We start from the raw sequence: 18,635 nt of genomic DNA, 5'->3' as shown, positions 1-18,635 counted from the left end.
CTCAGCAGTCTGCCTCCAAGTTAAGAGCCTCTTTTTAAAAACAGCCTTGTATCCTGTTGTCCCCTAAACAGAGAGACAGATCTACAACGAACATTGCTCTGATTCAATTGCTTATATGAAATTCAGCTGTGAAAAATAATTCTGCTCTCACCAGCTGCCATTGTAACAATTACAAGCCAGATTTTCAAAATAATCCAGTCCCTGAAGCATGCTGAGGCTTTCTGAAAATCTTACCTGTTTGTCTTGGGAGCCCAAACTGTATCAGTCCACACGACTAAAAGATTTTTGGACATGTTCTAAAATGAGGAGGAGCCCCTGTACAATAGCAAGCATTTCCTACTGCCCATTGCCCCTTGCCAAAGGCAGTCTATTATCACTGCTTTCTCACTTTCAGAACATGCTTTTTTCCATGAACAAAACCCCAGTACTCTGTAATTTTTAAGCTCATTAGTCACCAGCTCTTCAAGGAAACTAAATCAATGCTCAACAGCTGCTCCAGTGTGTTAGAGAACTCTTAAAAACAAGAGAAAATTTTCATGAAATAACTTCTTTTCAAATTTACCCTAATATCTACATTACTTCCCAAGGTAGACATTTAGATTTTTTTTTAAACGTCTTTTGTTTCAGATGATCAACTAAATATTATTGTGTTTCATCACGTGATTAAAAACTTTATTGGAAAGTACTTCCCCAGCAACTCTAATTGGCACTATACTCCTCTTATCAAAGATCTGCAAATATTTAAGTATCAGATGCTTTTGCCCGATTCCTTTGCTATTATGCAGAAAGTATTATTTTTTTTTTCCGATAGATAGTTATGTTAGTACACTGTCTTGTGATATTTCCCATCTTCTTCTAGAAGACTATTATGAATTCCTGTGATAGGTGCTTTAAACTCTCCCAACTTAACTCAAGAGTAATATCCACTAAAAAGGCTTGTTCTCTGTAAAAGTTAATTGGTTGAGTGTCTTCAGGAAAGCAATCAAATAATATTTTTTTTAAAGAACAACAACAACAAAAAAACCTCCTCATTTCCTGATTTTCACAATATCTTTACGCTCAGCTATCATCTCAGAATATTTCAGGTTGGGCAAAAAATGAATTTCTAATGCTATAAAAGAGCAGAAACAAACCTATTTCCAGCTAACAAAAACCTTTAACGCCCCAAGGTTTAAAAACCCTCTTTATTGTCTGTTAGACAGTAGAACTGACAGCAAAATCATTTTCTCTCTTTGCAGGTCATTTTTATAGACTCTTGCACACATGCTTCTGGAACAGAAACTCAACTGTAGATGTAATGTAATGCCATACTGTCACTGGGCTCTGGAGGTATATATATTCTCTGGCAGTGCAAGGAAATGTTCTCCAGCTCCATGGTTGGAGCTGGATGGAAAACCAGGCACACAGGCAGGGAGGGCAGTACACTTCTTGAGGTGCCCTACCTGGATTGATTGTAGGGGAAGAAACAGGGGACGCCTGCTTTGCAGTTAAGAGTCAGCATGGTAAATTAGCAATTAAACAAATTCTTGGGAGGTCTGTATCACCCATGTCCTCTGAACTTTTGTTTTAGAGAAACTAGGTCTGCTTCTTTATGGCATACGATAAAAGAAACTGTCAGCCTGTCAGCTTGCTTTGTGCATGGTATTGTACAGATATGATTGTTCTATATAGCTCACTTCTAACAATAACTAAGAAATCCCGGATGGGAGTTTTTGCTCTTTCAGGAATGGATTACTCACTAGCTCACATATTTTCCCACTCTAAATCTAAGCATAGCTGTAGATCTGCCAGTTTCATAACAAACCTGCTTCACTTCAGAAGAAAGGAGTCCTAAGGCAATGTCTGGTTCCAGGTGTACATGTTTCATCGCAACCACAGTGAATTTTTCTAGGCCTATTTTTTGGAGGATCCTTGCAAGACGATGGCTCCAGGCACCAGGTTTGATCAGCAGCACTGTGCAAAGGATCTGTGCTCCTGTAACAAAGCACACTAGTCAAACCCAAAGCTGCTCTTAAAAACAGAGGCAAAGCATACAGCAATATTTGTTTACTAGCCAGGACAGATATCTCTAGAAGAGGGTTATCTAAAAGTTGGCATGAAGTTCATAGAGATTTGAACCAAGCAAGTCCATAAAAAAGCTGTGTACATATATTTATCTAAAGAAAAAAAAAAAAAAGCTAGCTGTAACAGTTTGGGCTTGTAGTTTTTTTTTTTTTGTTTTTTTTTTTTTCTCCAGGAAATCTGCCATATCTACAAGTCCAAAAGGTTTATCTGGCAGGTCTGTAGAATGAGACTCCATCCTTTTTATTATATCTGAATGTTTTGAGCAGGATAAAATATTTCCTTTTACATTTTTCATGTGAATTGTAGTGATTATGTGATAAAATCCTTCAGGCACCTATTAAATTCTTATTCCTCGTAGTTTATCTCTCAGAGCTCTGTATCTCTCTGTTAGAGCTATGTTTCAAAGAGGCACTAACAAGTATGACAGGTTCCAATTAACGTTATAAGCCTTATTATGAATAGGATTGTGTTTACTAAAATTGAGATTTCAGCAAAAAGTTTTTGCTTCTGACAGTACTTCCCCAGCAGGGCTGCCAGCCAGGTGTAGCACACAGTGTGCTACGACAAACAGAACAAAATGGACCAAGATAGTTTTGCTATCTGACAATACAAAATGTCATAAAAGGCAGAAAATTCATAAATTACATTTTTAAATGACAGCATTTTCAAATTATTAGTTCTACTAAAGCACTGTCTAAAATCTAAAGCTTTGTATTAATGGGACTGTAGTTAAGATTTTATCCTAATAACACCCCTTGAAGATTTATTAGCAACTGTAGTGTCGGAAGCAGTCAGCTAGGACCCATTAACTACTGGTGCCCAACCATGTCAATTAGCATGAAGCATGAGGTAACAGTACTGCAGGCTGTTAAAATTGATCCATGATTATCTGTTTGTGTACATAAAATGTCATTTTATACTTCCTATACACCCCGTTCCTAATTATACAGATGTCGATGCAACGAAGCATCAACCATGCTGCATATAATTTGATGCATACTGTTATTTTCAGCTGGCAAGAGGCATGTTGCTGATTCAGTGACAGAGAAACATGGGATCAAAAATAAAAGGCAGGAATGCTGCCCCCATTTGATACGGAAACCTAACCCTTCTCCTGCACCAAGCCCTCATATTAAGGAACTGCTGCTTTTTTGCACATATTTCTTGAACAAAAAGGTTTAAATGCCATAGCAACAGCCTGCAAGTGCAGAAGGAAGCCGTTCGGATCCACTCAGCTGCTCTCACACAGAACGGCAATCTCAACTGCATACGGTTACATAAACGTTCATTGTCCTCAAGACGTTTTACTCACCATCTGCTATGTTTCTGGGCAAACATTCTCATTCTTGTGGTGTGTGAATCACTACATGCCGCATAATTATGTACTTTAGACACTTCAGGAGGGGATTTATCTTCTCTCACTTTGCCTTCTTGCTCTGGTCAAAGGCAAGTGTCTAAACCAGGTGGGACATGTTGTCACCTAGAGTTGTTTTTCTCTCCCTGGTGACTGTTAAGTGACATTTGATAACATAATGCTGTTTATCAATGGAACAGTCTCTGTTGATCATGAATTACCATGAAGGCCTGTTTGGCAGCCCTCAGACATGCCTGATTTCATCAGTTCTGGCTGTTTAGTGGCCTTTCGGGGTTTGCCCAAGTTTCCTGTCTTTTGTTATGTTTTTCAGCACCATGATATTTTTAGATCCTTTCCTATGACCCATGATTGGGCCACCCGCCTCCCCTAATTATTTATATGGGTTTTGATTTCATAGTGTAACAGAACCACAGCACTGGATCTCTTTTATATACTATTTATATACATAAGATACAAGCATGTTAAAATAAGTGTAAACTCAAGACAAGCAAATATCAAATTCCCTGACATGTTTAGAAAAGCAAATGTATATCACTGCCAGTATTCAAGCCTAAGAAAAAAGAAAATCTTTTCACTTATTTTTTGCTGGTACACCTACATGAGCTAGGTCCACAAAGGCCTTATTAAGCCACATTTTCCAATTTATTCTTCTCTCACCTGTTTGCAAGTAGGTAAACAGTGATTCTTCACGGCATCTCTGGCTCTTTTCTGCTAAACGAAATAAGCAGATAGATCTGATTAATAAGTATGTATGTTCTGGGACAGTAATTTGAGAATAGTGCCACCTCCTCTGCATAATGCAACCAACACTGCTATGACATACATTTTAAAATGCAACCCTGGCACATGCATGACTTGATTTCAGACATGGTTGGGAATTCAGTTGTACTGGGACACCCTGGGAGATGTAGTACTTTTCACTTCTCCAGACAGCCCAATAGCATATGCTGAAAAAGACCACAAATACTAAATTATGTTGATTTTCAGTTATATTTTCTGCGTGGGTGCTTTCTTAGTCACCGTTTCAGGGAGCAGCTAGAACAGTTTTAAGCCAACTTCATGCTGCCAGTATTTCACAGTCGAGTTGGAAGCTGCCATGAAACTCAGACCTGTTTCTCCTTCCCTCCTTCCCTGCCCCGGAAGCAAAGAAGGGCTGAGTATTCTGACTACACACCCAGGCAGCACTGATCTGTTCAGTCCTTTCCCCAGCTCCACTGATGAAACCTCAGTGACATTCCCCAAACAGCCAGGAATGATTAGCTTCAGTGGTTCCTCGTAAAAGCAAGGCAGTGCAAAAGGAGCCTGGTATGAGCAAGTTAGGCCTTCCAACAAAGGTCCATATAAAAATGTTTTTCCTTCAGTTTAATGTAAAACCTGCAGTGACCTAGAGAGGTGAGGAAAATTTACAACACCTCAAGGCATGTGTGAATTGAGAAGTTAGCTAGGACGAAGGTGCAATGAGGAGAGACTTGCAGACTGATAAAGGACTTCCTTTTCCAGTGATCTTCATTGGCAAGTTTAACCAAAGAGACATACAAGGTAAATAGCAGAAAACTAAAATCTGTCTGTCAAAACAAAATCATCATTTTTCACTGTCATCAATATTTATTACTGTCTGAAGTCCATGTATTTCTATTTCCCAGAGCAACATATCTGGCAGGTTATCTAGCTGAAATGTTTTTGTTTTTAATTTTAATGAGATTTTTTTCCCTTTCCAAATGTATTTCTCTTATTTTGCAGTAAATAATAAGAATGAACATATAAGGTGAAACCATCTCCTTGCCTCATAGCTCCCATCCTCAAAACGCCACTTTTTTTCCTTTAGTATTAGGGTTGGCTGAAAACTTCTAGCATCTGTGAAGTGCCTAGTGACCTGCATGGCAATGTAATGCAATGAGCAGAGCCCCTGGCTGGGACTTGGGAAATGAGCATTCTGCTCTGATCTCTGTCATTCGCTTATTTGGAAACAGTGACCAACACATTTCACCTCTCTAGGCTTCAATTATCCTTGCTGTAAAAATGACGAAATGCATATTCTTCAAGTACTACTAAAGAGCTGGGATTAATTACTCTTCTAGCCTACATTCCACAGCAGCATGAGACAGGTTGTCCAGGCATGCAGAGAAGAATTGTGCAGAATAAAGGCAATAATACCACCTTCCCCCAGTACCAAGTAGACTTATCAGACCTTTTCTTCTTAATTGCCCAGGATTACAATGTCTAACCAAGGGTTTACTACTCCCATTTTGATGACTCCAACGTAGAGGATGTAGAGTTATTTTTTCTTGAATCTATTTTAAGAGTAAAAAAAAAAATTATTCAAGAGGCAATTGGTGCATACTTTTGATCTTACCTTCAGCCCTGGATTTTTTTCTAGGTGGTGGCAGGTATTTTGTAGCAGGGCGGTACTCTGCATCTGTAAAAGGAAGGAAATGTGCTTTTACAGATTCACAGAGGGAGAACCTTCACTGGGGAGGCAGGGGTCGAGGAAGGTAATTTTATTTAGCAGGGCAAATGAGAGCTGAAGAGCTGCTCCATAGAATGAAGACCCCTCCACTCCTCCAACAACAGGAGGAAAAATGTAATGACCTTATAAAAGAGAGAGTGGAGGATGCTGAAGTCACAGTTAAAAGATGTGTCTGTGCTCCTTTATTGTCAACAATGGCTTAGGTGGGAAAAGCTGACATTGTGATTACAACCTCCCTCAACAAACTGATTTCAGGTCTGCCTTTCTGTTATCCTGCCTTCTGGTCTCAAGATAACCCCAACAAAGGACAGCAATGCATGCAATCTTGCAGTTACGTGCAGTAATTTGGGGTGTCTGCTGCCTTGTTTTTTTGAAGACCTCTTCTTCTTGCTCTCCAAACTCACATAAAACACTCACATAGATCACTGTCAGACCTAACTTGTGAGATTAAAATGAGTATCTTTTTCCTGACACCACCACGTTTTCTTCTTTCTATTCAGTAAAACCAGTTTGTTATTCTGCACTACATAAGCACAGCATGTTTGAAACTAGCATCTAACTTGGTGTTGACAACAAAGAACCTTTCTTCCCTGTGAAAAGATAGAGGAAGAGCTAAAACTACAAAGCATGAACGCACGTATGGAACTCCACCACTCCTGTTGACACAGAGTGTTTCCACTATCCTGATTTATCTATACGCCTGAACAATCAGAAATCATCAGGCTTGGAACTATTTATCTTTAGGTGTAAAGAGTCAGGCTTCCCCAAGAGCTTAGGTGACATGCTATGCTTCACATTACAAGAAAACAGTGGGAGCTCATACTGTGGCGGTCCAGAGCATCCAAAATGAGTAACACCTCAGTCCACACAATGATTTAATTTAAAGAGGTGTGGCTATACATTCCTTGCTGCAGGAAGAAACTAGCAGGTTTTTGCTATGCTGACAGATCAATGCAAGCGTATATCATTGAAGTCTGAGAAGTTTTGACAACAAAGGCCTCCATTCCTCATGAACTGTTCATCCTGCTCCAGGATGAAAAGAAATTCTCAAGAAAAACTGTTCTCTTCATCTCTTGCACATTAGATAGTACCTTCACCTCCCTGAATATAGGACAAGCTCAGGGCAGGACAGATCTTGGCCTCCATTTTCCAGTTGCTCTTTCATACAGAGGCAAAATGCATAGAATATTATTTACTGGTCCTGCTAACTGTTGTAACATCTAGTTAGTATTAATGAAGTACCCTGAGATCTTCAGAAGGGGAACCAGGCCACACATAGCCACAATAAATAGGCCAACTTGTAGATGACCTCAACTGGCTCCTGGTAATTTCATATCACTGATCATTCAGCCAGCTGAAGAACTTAACCCCAGATTAATAAGTTTTTCTGTGCCATAGCAAAACAGGTAGAAATGGATTCCTCTATCCTAGTGCAATGAATTCCCAAACTCCCCATACCCGAGAACATTATAAATGGTAAAATATGGCTTACTCGTTACAAAATCCTTCTCTGTGAAGAAGAGGATGGCTTGTCTGAACGTCATCTCTGGGGTCAAGGCCATTACTCTCTGTAGAGCACTCCCACTTTTGCTTAGCTCCTCCCTGTGCTGTGTTAATAGCTTCAGAGTGTCTGCAAGAACTTTGAAGGCATTGATCCGCCGTAATGCACACACAAGGACTGGGTTCGACATGAGTCTATCAAGGCTTCTTTGCCAGGAAGTATCTCCAACCTCAAAAGGGGTTATTTCTTTTGCCTGACATCGAGTGAGATAGGGCAACCATTTGAGACCTAGAAGTTCGAATCCTGAATCAGGTCCTTCTGCAAGTGAAAGGAAATACATTTAGTATAAACTGACAGCATGTGTTTCCTAGAAACTACGTTTTATACTGGAGAGAAGCGTTCTAAATTATGATTATTTTTTAACTAGACTAAAGTTCCAAAGTTGCTTTGACTTCAGTCCTGGTTGCATCCAAAATGGACTGTAACACAGATATAGAAATATACTGGGGAAAAAAAACACAAGATACAAATACTAGAAAATTACATTACAGTGAAAACAATAAATGGCCTATCTGGGAAATCAACAGGGAGCCAGAGAGAATAACTGCCATGATTTGATTAGAGAACATAGCAAATGGAGAGGAGTTGAAAGGGAAATACCGAGAATAGACTGATAGCTAAGTGCTTTGTCACAACATAATCCATAATTATAGATCCTTTACCACCTCTTATAACATTCCATTTTAAGCTATATTCATTACCATAATAAGCTACAATTTAATGTTGACTTGTCTCTAAAGTAATTTAAAAATTATTTGTAAAGTAGTCTTACTTCCAATGTAACAAGATGTTTGGGGCTCAGTCCATGACTGCATGTTGCTGGAAGTTTCTGTTAGCTAGAATCTTCTCTTTGCCTACCATGGTACAGATCTCACTCCATACCATTGTTTCAAGAGAGTAGGATACATCAGAATAAGACAGGATGCCAGACTTCTGCCCTTTGTTAGCATAGTGCCTGTATTATTGAACTCCAATAAAATCTGCATCATGAAATTATTTAAAATCATTGTGCTCAGCACTTGACAGCACTCTTCATGCATGCATTTATAAGCACTTAATGTGGGGGACAGCGTCATTATTCTTCCTGTGTGCGTGAGGAAATGAAGCTTGAAGAGGTGCGGTGTCTTACTTCTGATCACAAAGAATGTCAGTGGACCAGGAATAGAATTTGTGATTTCTGAATTCTTGTCACTCTGTCTCCCTTATACAGCTGCATTATCTCCCAATACTTAGGAGACAGGGAAAGACACAATGCTCTGGATTACGCGCATCTTTGAACTATTTTGACACTCTCTGAAGAAAATGATGCCCACTTATGCCAATGTCCTGTCTGTAATGTGAAAAGTGGCCTTGCCCATGACTAACCAGCCGTGATAAATTCTTTAGCGCTTCAGGCAGGTAAACAAAGAAACTGGTCCTTCCTGAGGCCCCATTTACCACATTATTCATCATGTTCTGGCTATGACAAAAATAGCTGACAGGCTAGACTTCCCTGACTGACTTCTGCAGTCCTCCCCCAGAGCTGTGGTCACCTGCATTCTGAGACTGGTTACTGCTCCCAGGAAGAAGGATCTGGCAAAGCAGCTCTCCAGCACTCTTCAGAGCATCCACTCCGATCAGTGTCAGCATGACAACCTGCTCCATTTCAGGTTCAGAGGCATATATTCGATTGCAGAAAAGATCCAGAGGAATGTTACAGGGGTCTGGCACTGCACTGAGGTTTCCTCCTGGCCAAGAGAATCATCAAAACAGACGTAGTTACTGCCCAGAAACAAACATCCACTCTTTTTTTAGTGTGAAGGAATTGACTAATTCTCTATTGGGCAAACAAAGGCCAATGCCTCACCATGATGCTGCAGCTCAGCATGGCCAGAAAAAGCAGCATACTTGAGGAGCAGTATCACAGCAAATCCTTACTAATCAGTCGCACTCCTTAATTGGAATTGCTTCTGGCATGTAAAGCAAATATATTAAATCCTAATTTTGATATCCTTATTCACACTGTTGAGCAGAGTTGATAGATCTATACCTAAATTATTTAAGACATCAGTTTCAGATTGATAACTAAGGACTACCTTCACATTAAATTGATACTTCACTTTGTGTTCTAGGAGATCACACAGCATACAACTGAGGACTAATTAGGGGCCTGTTACCATATTATGCACATTTCCATGGTCTGCAGCATAGCCTGCAAAATACCCTGCAGAAATTTGTGTTTGATTTTATACTGTTTCAACTACATGATTATTTAAGCAATTGTATAGATTAATATCCATGTACTTAGTTATTCCCACACCTTAACATTTCATAATGCTAGAAAATAGTGAATGGCATGCATTTGATTGTATTTCCTTAAGATTTGTTTTTGGAAAGTGATATACTTCAATTACAAATCCTGATATCCAACATTTAAAATAATTAAATAAAACTATATTAATCGGCTGAATACATAAGAAAACATTACCTGTAGTTATCAAAATAAACTTCTGATTGCTGTAACCTCCAGCTGCATAGAACTAGTATAGAGCTGTAAAGAACTTAAAGACTCTCCTATCCGTCTGAGTCACAGATTTGTAAGAGAAGTTTACTTGCTTTTCCAAGTCTTATCAATTTCCCAGCTTTGAATGAATGAGTTACTGAAGTGAATTCAACTGTATAAACTAAAATTAAGAACATCTGAGTAAAGTGAAATGAAAAAGTGCCTTCTCTGCACCTACACAAGAAACTACAGCTGCTAACATTTATCACTTCAGCAAATTCTAGTTTTACATGCTAAATGAGCAATTTTTCTCATTTTAATACTTTGACTTCTCTTTGAAACTATGTCAGTAAATCCTTATTGATTGGATACTATTCATTTACTTATGGTAGGTTTAAGGCTTAATTGGTTGTTATCAGGTCATATTTAATTGTAAATAATTTATTTTTCCATATATATTTCAATCTACTTTTAAGATACTTCTATATCACTTTTCTAATGATCCTCACATTCATTACCCAGTGGTAGAAGACATCCACTGAGAGTTACTGTAATTGAAGGACATCAGAACACTGAACAAGTTATCATAGGCAACAAGCATACTCATAACATCCTTGTTCAGGAAAATCCTCTAATAAAGATGTTGGTCCTTGTAAGAGACAGAACAATGCATTCCCCCTAGTCTTGACCTACCCAGTGCCTGCAGCAAGGTCTCGGTGTAAGGAGCCACATGAAAGCACACAGAGGGATCCAGCCCAGCAGTGGCAGGCAGGTTGCTCTGCTTGTCACCAAGGAGCCCTTGCTTTGCCAGTTCATTCATCAGTCCTGTGCACAGAACAAAGAGTGCATGAGGAATACATAACTCTGTGGTATAGTCTGACATGAAAACACGCTTATCAAATATTTTGATTCATCTGACCACAGAACCATTACAGAGACATCTGTGTGGGTTGTGCTGAGCTCACCTAAGAGATATGAAATGCAATTCCATCATCCCCTCTCCCCCTGCTCATATTCACTTATAGTTAGAAAAGTAACTTGAAAAATTGAGGTTTGGCCCAAGCTTCTCTGGAGACATCTCTGCTTTGTGACCAGGATCCCATTTGTTTCTATTACCTTCCAGCTACAGGAAGTTGACTGAATCATGGAATGTACACATAGAAGATCCTACACAGCTCCTGAACTGCAGTAGGTGTCCTAAATAAGTTGGTGTCCACAAGGAAAAGATGTCACAGATCTCAAGCCCAGTGTTTTGAGTCCAGGCCCTCAAGGTCAGCAACAAGGCCAGTGTCCTGCATGCTACACAGTGCCATGTGGCCACATTGTGAGGATCAGACCCGAACGGAAACACCACGTTCTGCTCATGTAAGTACCAGTCTAGAAAATATCTGATTCCACTCCACTTTTATTAATACTGAGTGCTGGAAACCAGCAATCCCTCAGCTCCCGTTCTTCCCCCAAAGGGCCAGGCGACACACAGGCAGTGCATTAAGGTACTGCCATACAGTACAGCTTCACAATTGGTTGTGTTCTGCAATAACACTCCAGACGTTTTTGAAGGTTTGTTATTTTTACAATTACTTTGCATATGTTTGATTGATTTTCACTGTACAAGCCTGTCAACAATTTACTGCAGCACAGAATGGAAACTAGATTATTAGCACTAGACATTGACGACAAACCTTAGATGCCAAATGTGGCAGTGACACAGATTTGAACTTGTACCACTGCAAATTGCCTGTCTGCTTTTTGAAATTCAGACGGGATGAATAACCAAAACTTCCCCCTAGTTACTAAAGAGGGCCTACAAGAAAGCTGGAAGAGGATTCTTTATCAGGGAATATAGTGACAGGACAATGGGCAATGGCATTTAACTAAAAGAGGGTAGATTTAGGTTAGATACTAGGAAGAAATTCTTCACTATGGGGGTGGTGAGGCACTGGAACAGGTTGCCCAGAGCAGCTGTGGATGCCCTGTCCCTGGCAGTGTTCAGGGCCTGGTTGGATGGGGGCTTTGGGCAACCTGATCTGGTGGGAGGTGTGCCCGCCCATGGCAGGGGGTTAGAACTGGATGATCTTTAAGGTCCCTTACACCCAAACCACACTCTGATTTTATGATTCTATAACATGTCCAAAGAAGGGAAACGAAGCTGGTGAAGGATCTAGAGAACAAGTCTTATGAGAAGAGGCTGAGGAACTGGGGTTGTTTAGCCTGGAGAAAAGGAGGCTCAGGGGAGACCGTATTGCACTGTACAATTACCATAAAGGAGGCTGTAGCAAGGTGGAAATTGGGCTCTTCTCCCAAACACCAAGTGATAAGAGGAAATGCCCTTAAGTTGTGCTAGGGGATGTTTAAGATGTATATTAGGAAAAAATTCCTCACTGAAAGGGTTGTGAAGTATTAGAACAGGCTGCCAAGGGAAGTAGCTGAGTCACCATCATAGAATGGTTTGGTTTGGAAGGGACCTTGAATATCATCTAGTTCCAAGCCCCCTGCCATGGGCAGGGACACCTTCCACTTGATAAGGTTGCTCATCCCTGGAGGTCATGAAAAAAAACTGTCTACGTAGAGCTTGGTGACGTGGTTTAATGGTGGACTTGGCAGTGCTAAGTTGAAGGTTGGACTAGATGATCTTAGAGGTCTTTTCCAACCTAAATAACTGTGATCCAGGACTATTATATGCTGTCTGTTCAAACTTAGTGAAGAAAACCTTGGTCAAAAATTTATGGTGTTTTGACTCTCAAGCCAGAAATACATTACCTAAAGACACATATCCTTCTCTTCTGTTGTAGGAATTATTAAGTTTTCTTTGCTTTGAAGGTTGAATAGGGTTGGACATCAAATTGGTGACTACTTTTCAGGAGGCATTGATTAAAAATATGAAACTGTTTAGTATGGTATTTACCCTGCTCAATTCCTAGTGCCGTTCTACACTTCTCAGAGGCCAAGCCAAAGCTTATGTGGGAATATCATCAGCTTCCCCTCTTCAGGGCTCTGGAATATGAAATAAGCTATCTTTCTGGATCACTTCTGAGGCAATAAAGGAAGACATAAAAGAGGCACTTGCAAAATCTCTCTACAAAGGGAAAAAAACAGTTCTCTACAACGGGGGAAAACACTTGACCTTTCCAGACTATCCTTTTTTCCAGTGCCCGCATAGATACTTCTAGTGCAAATTTTGCAGTGCAAAACAAACACTTTAAACATCATCTGGCACTCAGAGGAGAAAAAAAAAAAAAAAAAAGCTGCCTTTCTTTAATAAGCAACTTTCCTTAGGTCTACAGGCAGCAGGTGACACGGTGCTGTAATTAGTCTGCCATGATTAATCCACTGTGTCTGAACATGTTTTCAGAACATACTGTGATAGTCCTGGGAGAAAAAGCAGAGGACTTTTTGAAATTTTCATTTTTTTCCCCCTCAAACCTCTCAATGTTCCTTTCCATTGTCCATGAAGGGGCAGTCAGGCAGTGGATGAATGCCTCCATCAGGAACTAGCTGTGGTGGTGGTAATGGAGGGGTCAAACCACTGTGCTGGGGACTGTCCAAGCTACACTGACCCACTTCTCCCAGTGGTGGAGACTAAAGGGCAGGTTGCAGAAAAACAGACACAGGAACAGACTCTCCTGCTACAGGCAACTTGCCCATTGCCAGAACAGGAGGAAGCAGGCAGGGCAGGGTTCTTTGTTCTGCACTGATCCCTGTTGTTGTTTGTGACTTTCCCTAGAGATCAGCTTATCCTTAAGAAAACTAAACTCTCTTCCTGAACGAGAGCATCGGAACAGAGTCTGACTCATCTAAGAAGATTTGGGGCAGCTACTTGTCTGTTCTTTGGCAGTCCCTGCATATAAAATGAGTTGCAGTTCAGATGCTTGGAAATCAAAAGCATGCAGAACTCAGTGCTGAGGTTGATAGGATCAGGTGCTATCCTCAGGCTCTATGACACCCATGTATTTTTGGTAGCATACTTCTCTGGGCAATAAGAATACCTGAGAAGGTTATTGATAAGATGTATCTAGGACTATTATGAAGGTGTACAGTGGGAAGTCCAGAGACAAGGGTCAGGAATTCAAACAGAAGAGGTTCCAGCTTGACATAAGGGAAAAACAGTTCCCTGTGAGCATAAGCAAGCATTGGAAGAGAGGCCCAGAGAGATGGGGGAATTTCTGTCCCTGCAGATTCTCAAGACCTGACTGGAAAAAGCCCTGAGCATTCTGGTCTGAATTCACTGCTGATGCTGTGTTGAGCAGGCCATTGGGTGACCAACTTTCTGTTGCCCCCTGCAACATGAATTATTCTATGATCTAAGTCAAAAGGACTTCAGTGCTAAAGATCATACAACTGACAAAGATTAATCTACTATGTAGGACACATAGCAGTGGCTGATTTACAAGTGGGCTTGGAGATACATATAGCAAAACTATAAATTCCTGATATTCTCAATAAATCTTTCCTGCAATGTAACAGATTTGGTTAGGCTTTTAATCTTTAGCTCACATGAACTGAAATGCAAGCCTTCTTTTCTGAGGTTGTTAAGTGAAAGCATTACCTTTTACCAGTGCAGGAATATGGTGACTAGCATTCTCCTTTCTCAGCAACAAAATGAGACTGTGTGTGCGTGGCTCAGCAGAAAGCTCTCCTCTTGCAGAACTGTTTACAGGTGAACTTGAAATCTTTCTAGGGCAAAATACAGCAATCTGAAATAACAAGGACCAGATTAAACTACTAAATGCAGATTCAATCACTGTAGGGCTCAAGCAAAGAGTTAAGTTATAATGGCATATCAAGATACAGCACACCAGCAGAGCCATAGTAACTTCCAATGACTGGCTGTTCATGCGTCATCTGTTCATGACACAAAGGAATTTAAACATCAGGGAAAAGGTTTAATAGAAAATGTTTTGCTCTACAACTGGGCTGGACTAAAACCACAACAATTACAGTGCAGCCAATATGTGGTACCATCCTAAGTCACTCATGCAATAACGATCATGAGCCCTAGGTTCTGCAACAGCACCAGAGAACACATTAAAGCAATAGTTCCTGAACTTCTGAAATGGCCATTTAGGAGCATGCTCCAGATATTTGGCTATTTTTACTATAGTAGTCGATAAATACTACTTTTATTCTATAAAATATTATGAGCAGGGAGTGTTCTTCCTCATGCTTGATTAAAGAACAAGCAGAAAATAGGGGCTTTGTGCACAGTTTAGTTTGCAAAATGATGCATTTCTTGATTGACATAGGAAACAACTCCAAGCACGAAAATTTAAAGCAAGGGGTCCAGCTCTTTATAAGACAAACTGTCATAGGATTCCTGGCTGGTTTATTTTGTAAGATACGCAGAACTTGTCTTCTTGTACAGGTGAGTTTGACTGAAATCTTGCATTTATGATTATTTGTTTCTTTAGGCTGACATGTCAAAATGCCAACTGCACTCTAATTCAAATAAATCTATCATCATGTTAACAGACCTTGAAAGAAAGAAAAAAAAAAAAAAAACACAAAACACTCAGTTTTTGACAATAGGAAAGCTCTTCTCACAAGCCATCTGAATGCATTACGCTAGGGGACTTCATTCTGAAAGGCCACAAGCAGACCCAGAGGGACAGCAAAGTACATAATCACACATTAGTCTGTTAGATGAAGACTATTCTCTTGAATATAGATTTACAGGCCAGAGATTGTTATTTTGGTTTATGAGGTTACAGCCTGCTCTAGCTTATTTTGATATCAAAGGTAAAATTCATGTTTACTTAGTAGAAGAAAGCCTGATCGTGCATTAGTCTCAGTGAGAGGCTTAGGCCTAGTGGGATTTTCCTACTAAAGAAAAAACATCAGTACTGAAAGCAACAAGAGCACCACTCGTAGGAATACAAGGAACACAAGTGCTGGCTAGCTAGTAAAGAGATAATGAACAGAGAAGAACACTCAAGAACACTCACTACAGGAGTGTGTCAGTTCACACATCCATAAACCCACAGTATAATAAGTTTCAGAAATGGTAACCCAAAGCATACAAGAGAGCTGTATGTTCTGACCGGTACCTGACTTCTTGTCATGCTCAGCACAATGGCTTGCTTGGGTGAAAGCTGCAGCCGTCTGATTCCTTGCAGAAGAAACCCCCGATGAGTACAGACTGAGATCACATTACCATATGCATGAGGAGATACCACAGGCGACACCATTAAAATAATGTCCCCTAGGTCAAAAAGAGAGTAAGAAAAACAGCATGTTACTTCCCCAGAAACTGTGGTGTTACTGCAAGGAAACTCACATAGTGGCCAGTTCCTACTTGAAGCACTCTCCAAATGGAGATGCTGTATTTTATGGTTTATTTGCTCTATTCAGCTTATAATGGCTGCTGTCAGAGGTCAGCACAGAACAATAAAACTTATGGCATTAGAAGCAATCTCTTTATGAATCAACTACCCCAGATACTCTGTCTCATAAGGTCTATCTAGCTGTCTATGTGCTGTTATCTCTCTTTGAGGTACGTACGCTCTCAGTTCACGTGACGGCTGTGTCAGCCCCTGTCAGGCTGTGTTGGAGCTGTTACCCTTACAGCTGGTCTGATGGCAGTCAGACCCCTTGAGGAGTAAGGACCTGATAAACCTGGCCAAACTGATGAGTAACTAAATGAGGACAAGACTGACTGTTGGTTTGTCCACTGCGAAGTACATGAAGCAATCCCAGGCATTCCTCTCTGCTATTACTAGTGGTCCTAAGCCTGTGGGACCCACAGCTTCTACAGCCTTGGTCAGCACTACTTTCTGCTCCCTCTCAGCCCTTCTTTAGTCCTGTCTTTACTCTGCATCCCAGAGCTTGCCTTGTGGCATGGGCTGCTGTACCTTTGGACCAGGCTCTGATCACAGCACCATCCCACTGTGGTTTTGTACCATCCATGGCTTCACAGGTTCCTATCTTTGGTCATCATAATGGCACCAGCCTGCTCTCTCCTTCCTGGGTTTCCCTGCTATCTGAGCCTAATGCATTAAGTCTGGCTGCTTGTGCTCTGCTTACATCTCTCACTCCAATAGATAAGCTCGTAGAAGTAACTGGAGTTTATGTTGGGTTAGAACGTCGTATTTTTTTTTTTTCCACTTCCATTTTCTAAATTGAATCCCAAGCTCACTGTCAACACAGTGGAAACAGATGCTATGAGCTCAGGAGAAATAGCCCACAAGGCCTCCTGAACAGCGTCTCTCTTGTACAGCATCCTGCTGTACCTACGATGGAGCTTCCCAGTAGCCTCTGATCTACCTAAGGCATTCGCTTTGTTCTGATCTTACTTTGGGTCTCTGCTCTTACCATCTCTTTTGCTATTATACTGTCCTAGTTCTAACAGATTTTCTTCTCCTGTACATAACACACATACAGATCTCCGTAACTTGCCAAGAGCTAAGAAAGTAAACGCTCAGTATCATTTCTACATGGGTTTCCTCTGTACTGCCCTGTTAATTTCTCCTAGCTCTATCATATAATGGGGCTGAATATATTTTAGTTTGTGTCCCAATTACACTTGGTTTTGGTGGTGGACCTATCAATAGTGTATGTTTCCTGGGCTTCTAAACTTTGTGATAGATATTTGTCCCCCAAGAACTCAACCAAGGCTCAGCCTGCCATTTCAAAGCAATAGCAACAAAACAAGGGAAAGCTTGTGTTTATTGTTAAGGATACAACAAGCAGAGTGTTACTTTTTCTAAAACTTCTATATGGCTTTAATTTTGCAGGCTCTGAGCCAGGCTGACAGTGCTGCACTCATTATATATGAACTGTCAAAATTCAGGGTCGCAGGTGGTAAGATTTTGGTTCATCTCTAGTTGATAACACCTAAACAAACAAACAAAATTTCACATACACATATCCCAAATTAACAAGAATATCTGCTAGGATCAATAAAACTTTGATTACTGGGAAGGAAGGGGGGCAGATATACCTGGTAGGAGCAGCAATATATTTGTTCTGCATGCTCTGCATGAGTGTATCTTCCTGTCTCAAAGAGAAGCTGTTGGAGACCTGAGGGAAGGAATAAGTGAATGTTTCTTTTCCTTAACACCCCATAGGGTGCCTGCTCCCAGTCCAGGTTTTCAGCTTCTCTTTGAGAGTCATGATAGAGATGATACAGTTATCTGAGGAGCAAAGCTTGAAAGTGACTTCCTGAGCCCAAATACAGATGGAACGTGGTGTGGTGTAACTCAGCAGCCCACATCAAATGTGAATCATTAATGGCCATAAAAGGAAGGAGATGCAAAAATGTGAGTCATTCCATCAGCAGCAACCAGCTGCCATCAATACCAATCCCAAATAACGCAGAGCCAATGGCTGTCTGCCAAGCTACTTGAATTAACATGCCCAGTTATACGAAAGAGTGTATCTCAAAGGTAAGACTTCGTTTCCTTTCCTTTTCCCTTCTCTATTTTTCTTCCTGTCACCTTCTCTGTCACCTTCCCCTTTTTCATCTTTTTGGCTTATGCTTTTGTACCTTCTTTCCTTTAGCACCATAATTTTCTGTACCTTCTTTCTATGTCACTACAATCCTGTTTTCCTCCTGCCATCTTCTCTCTGACAGCTGCTGAGCTTCCACCCCTCCCACCCCCCACTCTCCCCAAGGAGCTGTCTTCAACTGTGGGAGTAGAAACAGGGCAGCAGTGCCCTAATAGCATCATCTCAAAATCATATGCATTTG

The 18,635-nt window shown here is 40.6% G+C and overlaps 1 protein-coding gene across 14 annotated transcripts in view; it reads right to left on the bottom strand.

The window, feature by feature from the left end:
- Window positions 1-18,635, bottom strand: part of DNAAF8 (dynein axonemal assembly factor 8) — a 102,978-nt gene that overhangs the window by 29,157 nt on the left and 55,186 nt on the right. For 12 of the 14 annotated variants that reach the window (XR_014698326.1, XR_014698327.1, XM_084537227.1 and 9 more), the window contains exons 17-24: window positions 15,994-16,148; window positions 14,496-14,643; window positions 10,643-10,774; window positions 9,000-9,194; window positions 7,399-7,725; window positions 5,793-5,855; window positions 4,097-4,150; window positions 1,805-1,974 (exon numbers count right to left, since the gene is read on the bottom strand). Coding sequence is in view for 12 of the 14 variants with exons in the window: in XM_084537227.1 (XP_084393353.1) it covers window positions 1,805-1,974; window positions 4,097-4,150; window positions 5,793-5,855; window positions 7,399-7,725; window positions 9,000-9,194; window positions 10,643-10,774; window positions 14,496-14,643; window positions 15,994-16,148 (1,244 nt within the window). In the remaining 2 variants the exon portion in view is untranslated. Of the gene's footprint in view, window positions 1-1,804; window positions 1,975-4,096; window positions 4,151-4,263; window positions 4,387-5,792; window positions 5,856-7,398; window positions 7,726-8,999; window positions 9,195-10,642; window positions 10,775-14,495; window positions 14,644-15,993; window positions 16,149-18,635 lie in introns of those variants that run through there. The other 2 variants (XM_084537228.1, XM_084537223.1) reach the window with 2 other exon arrangements.

The sequence above is a fragment of the Aythya ferina genome (genome assembly GCF_964211825.1).
Source record: "Aythya ferina genome assembly, chromosome: 15".
Taxonomy (NCBI): Eukaryota; Metazoa; Chordata; class Aves; order Anseriformes; family Anatidae; genus Aythya; species Aythya ferina.
Note: the sequence above shows the minus strand (reverse complement) of the source record. Positions and strands in the feature narration are given on the sequence as shown.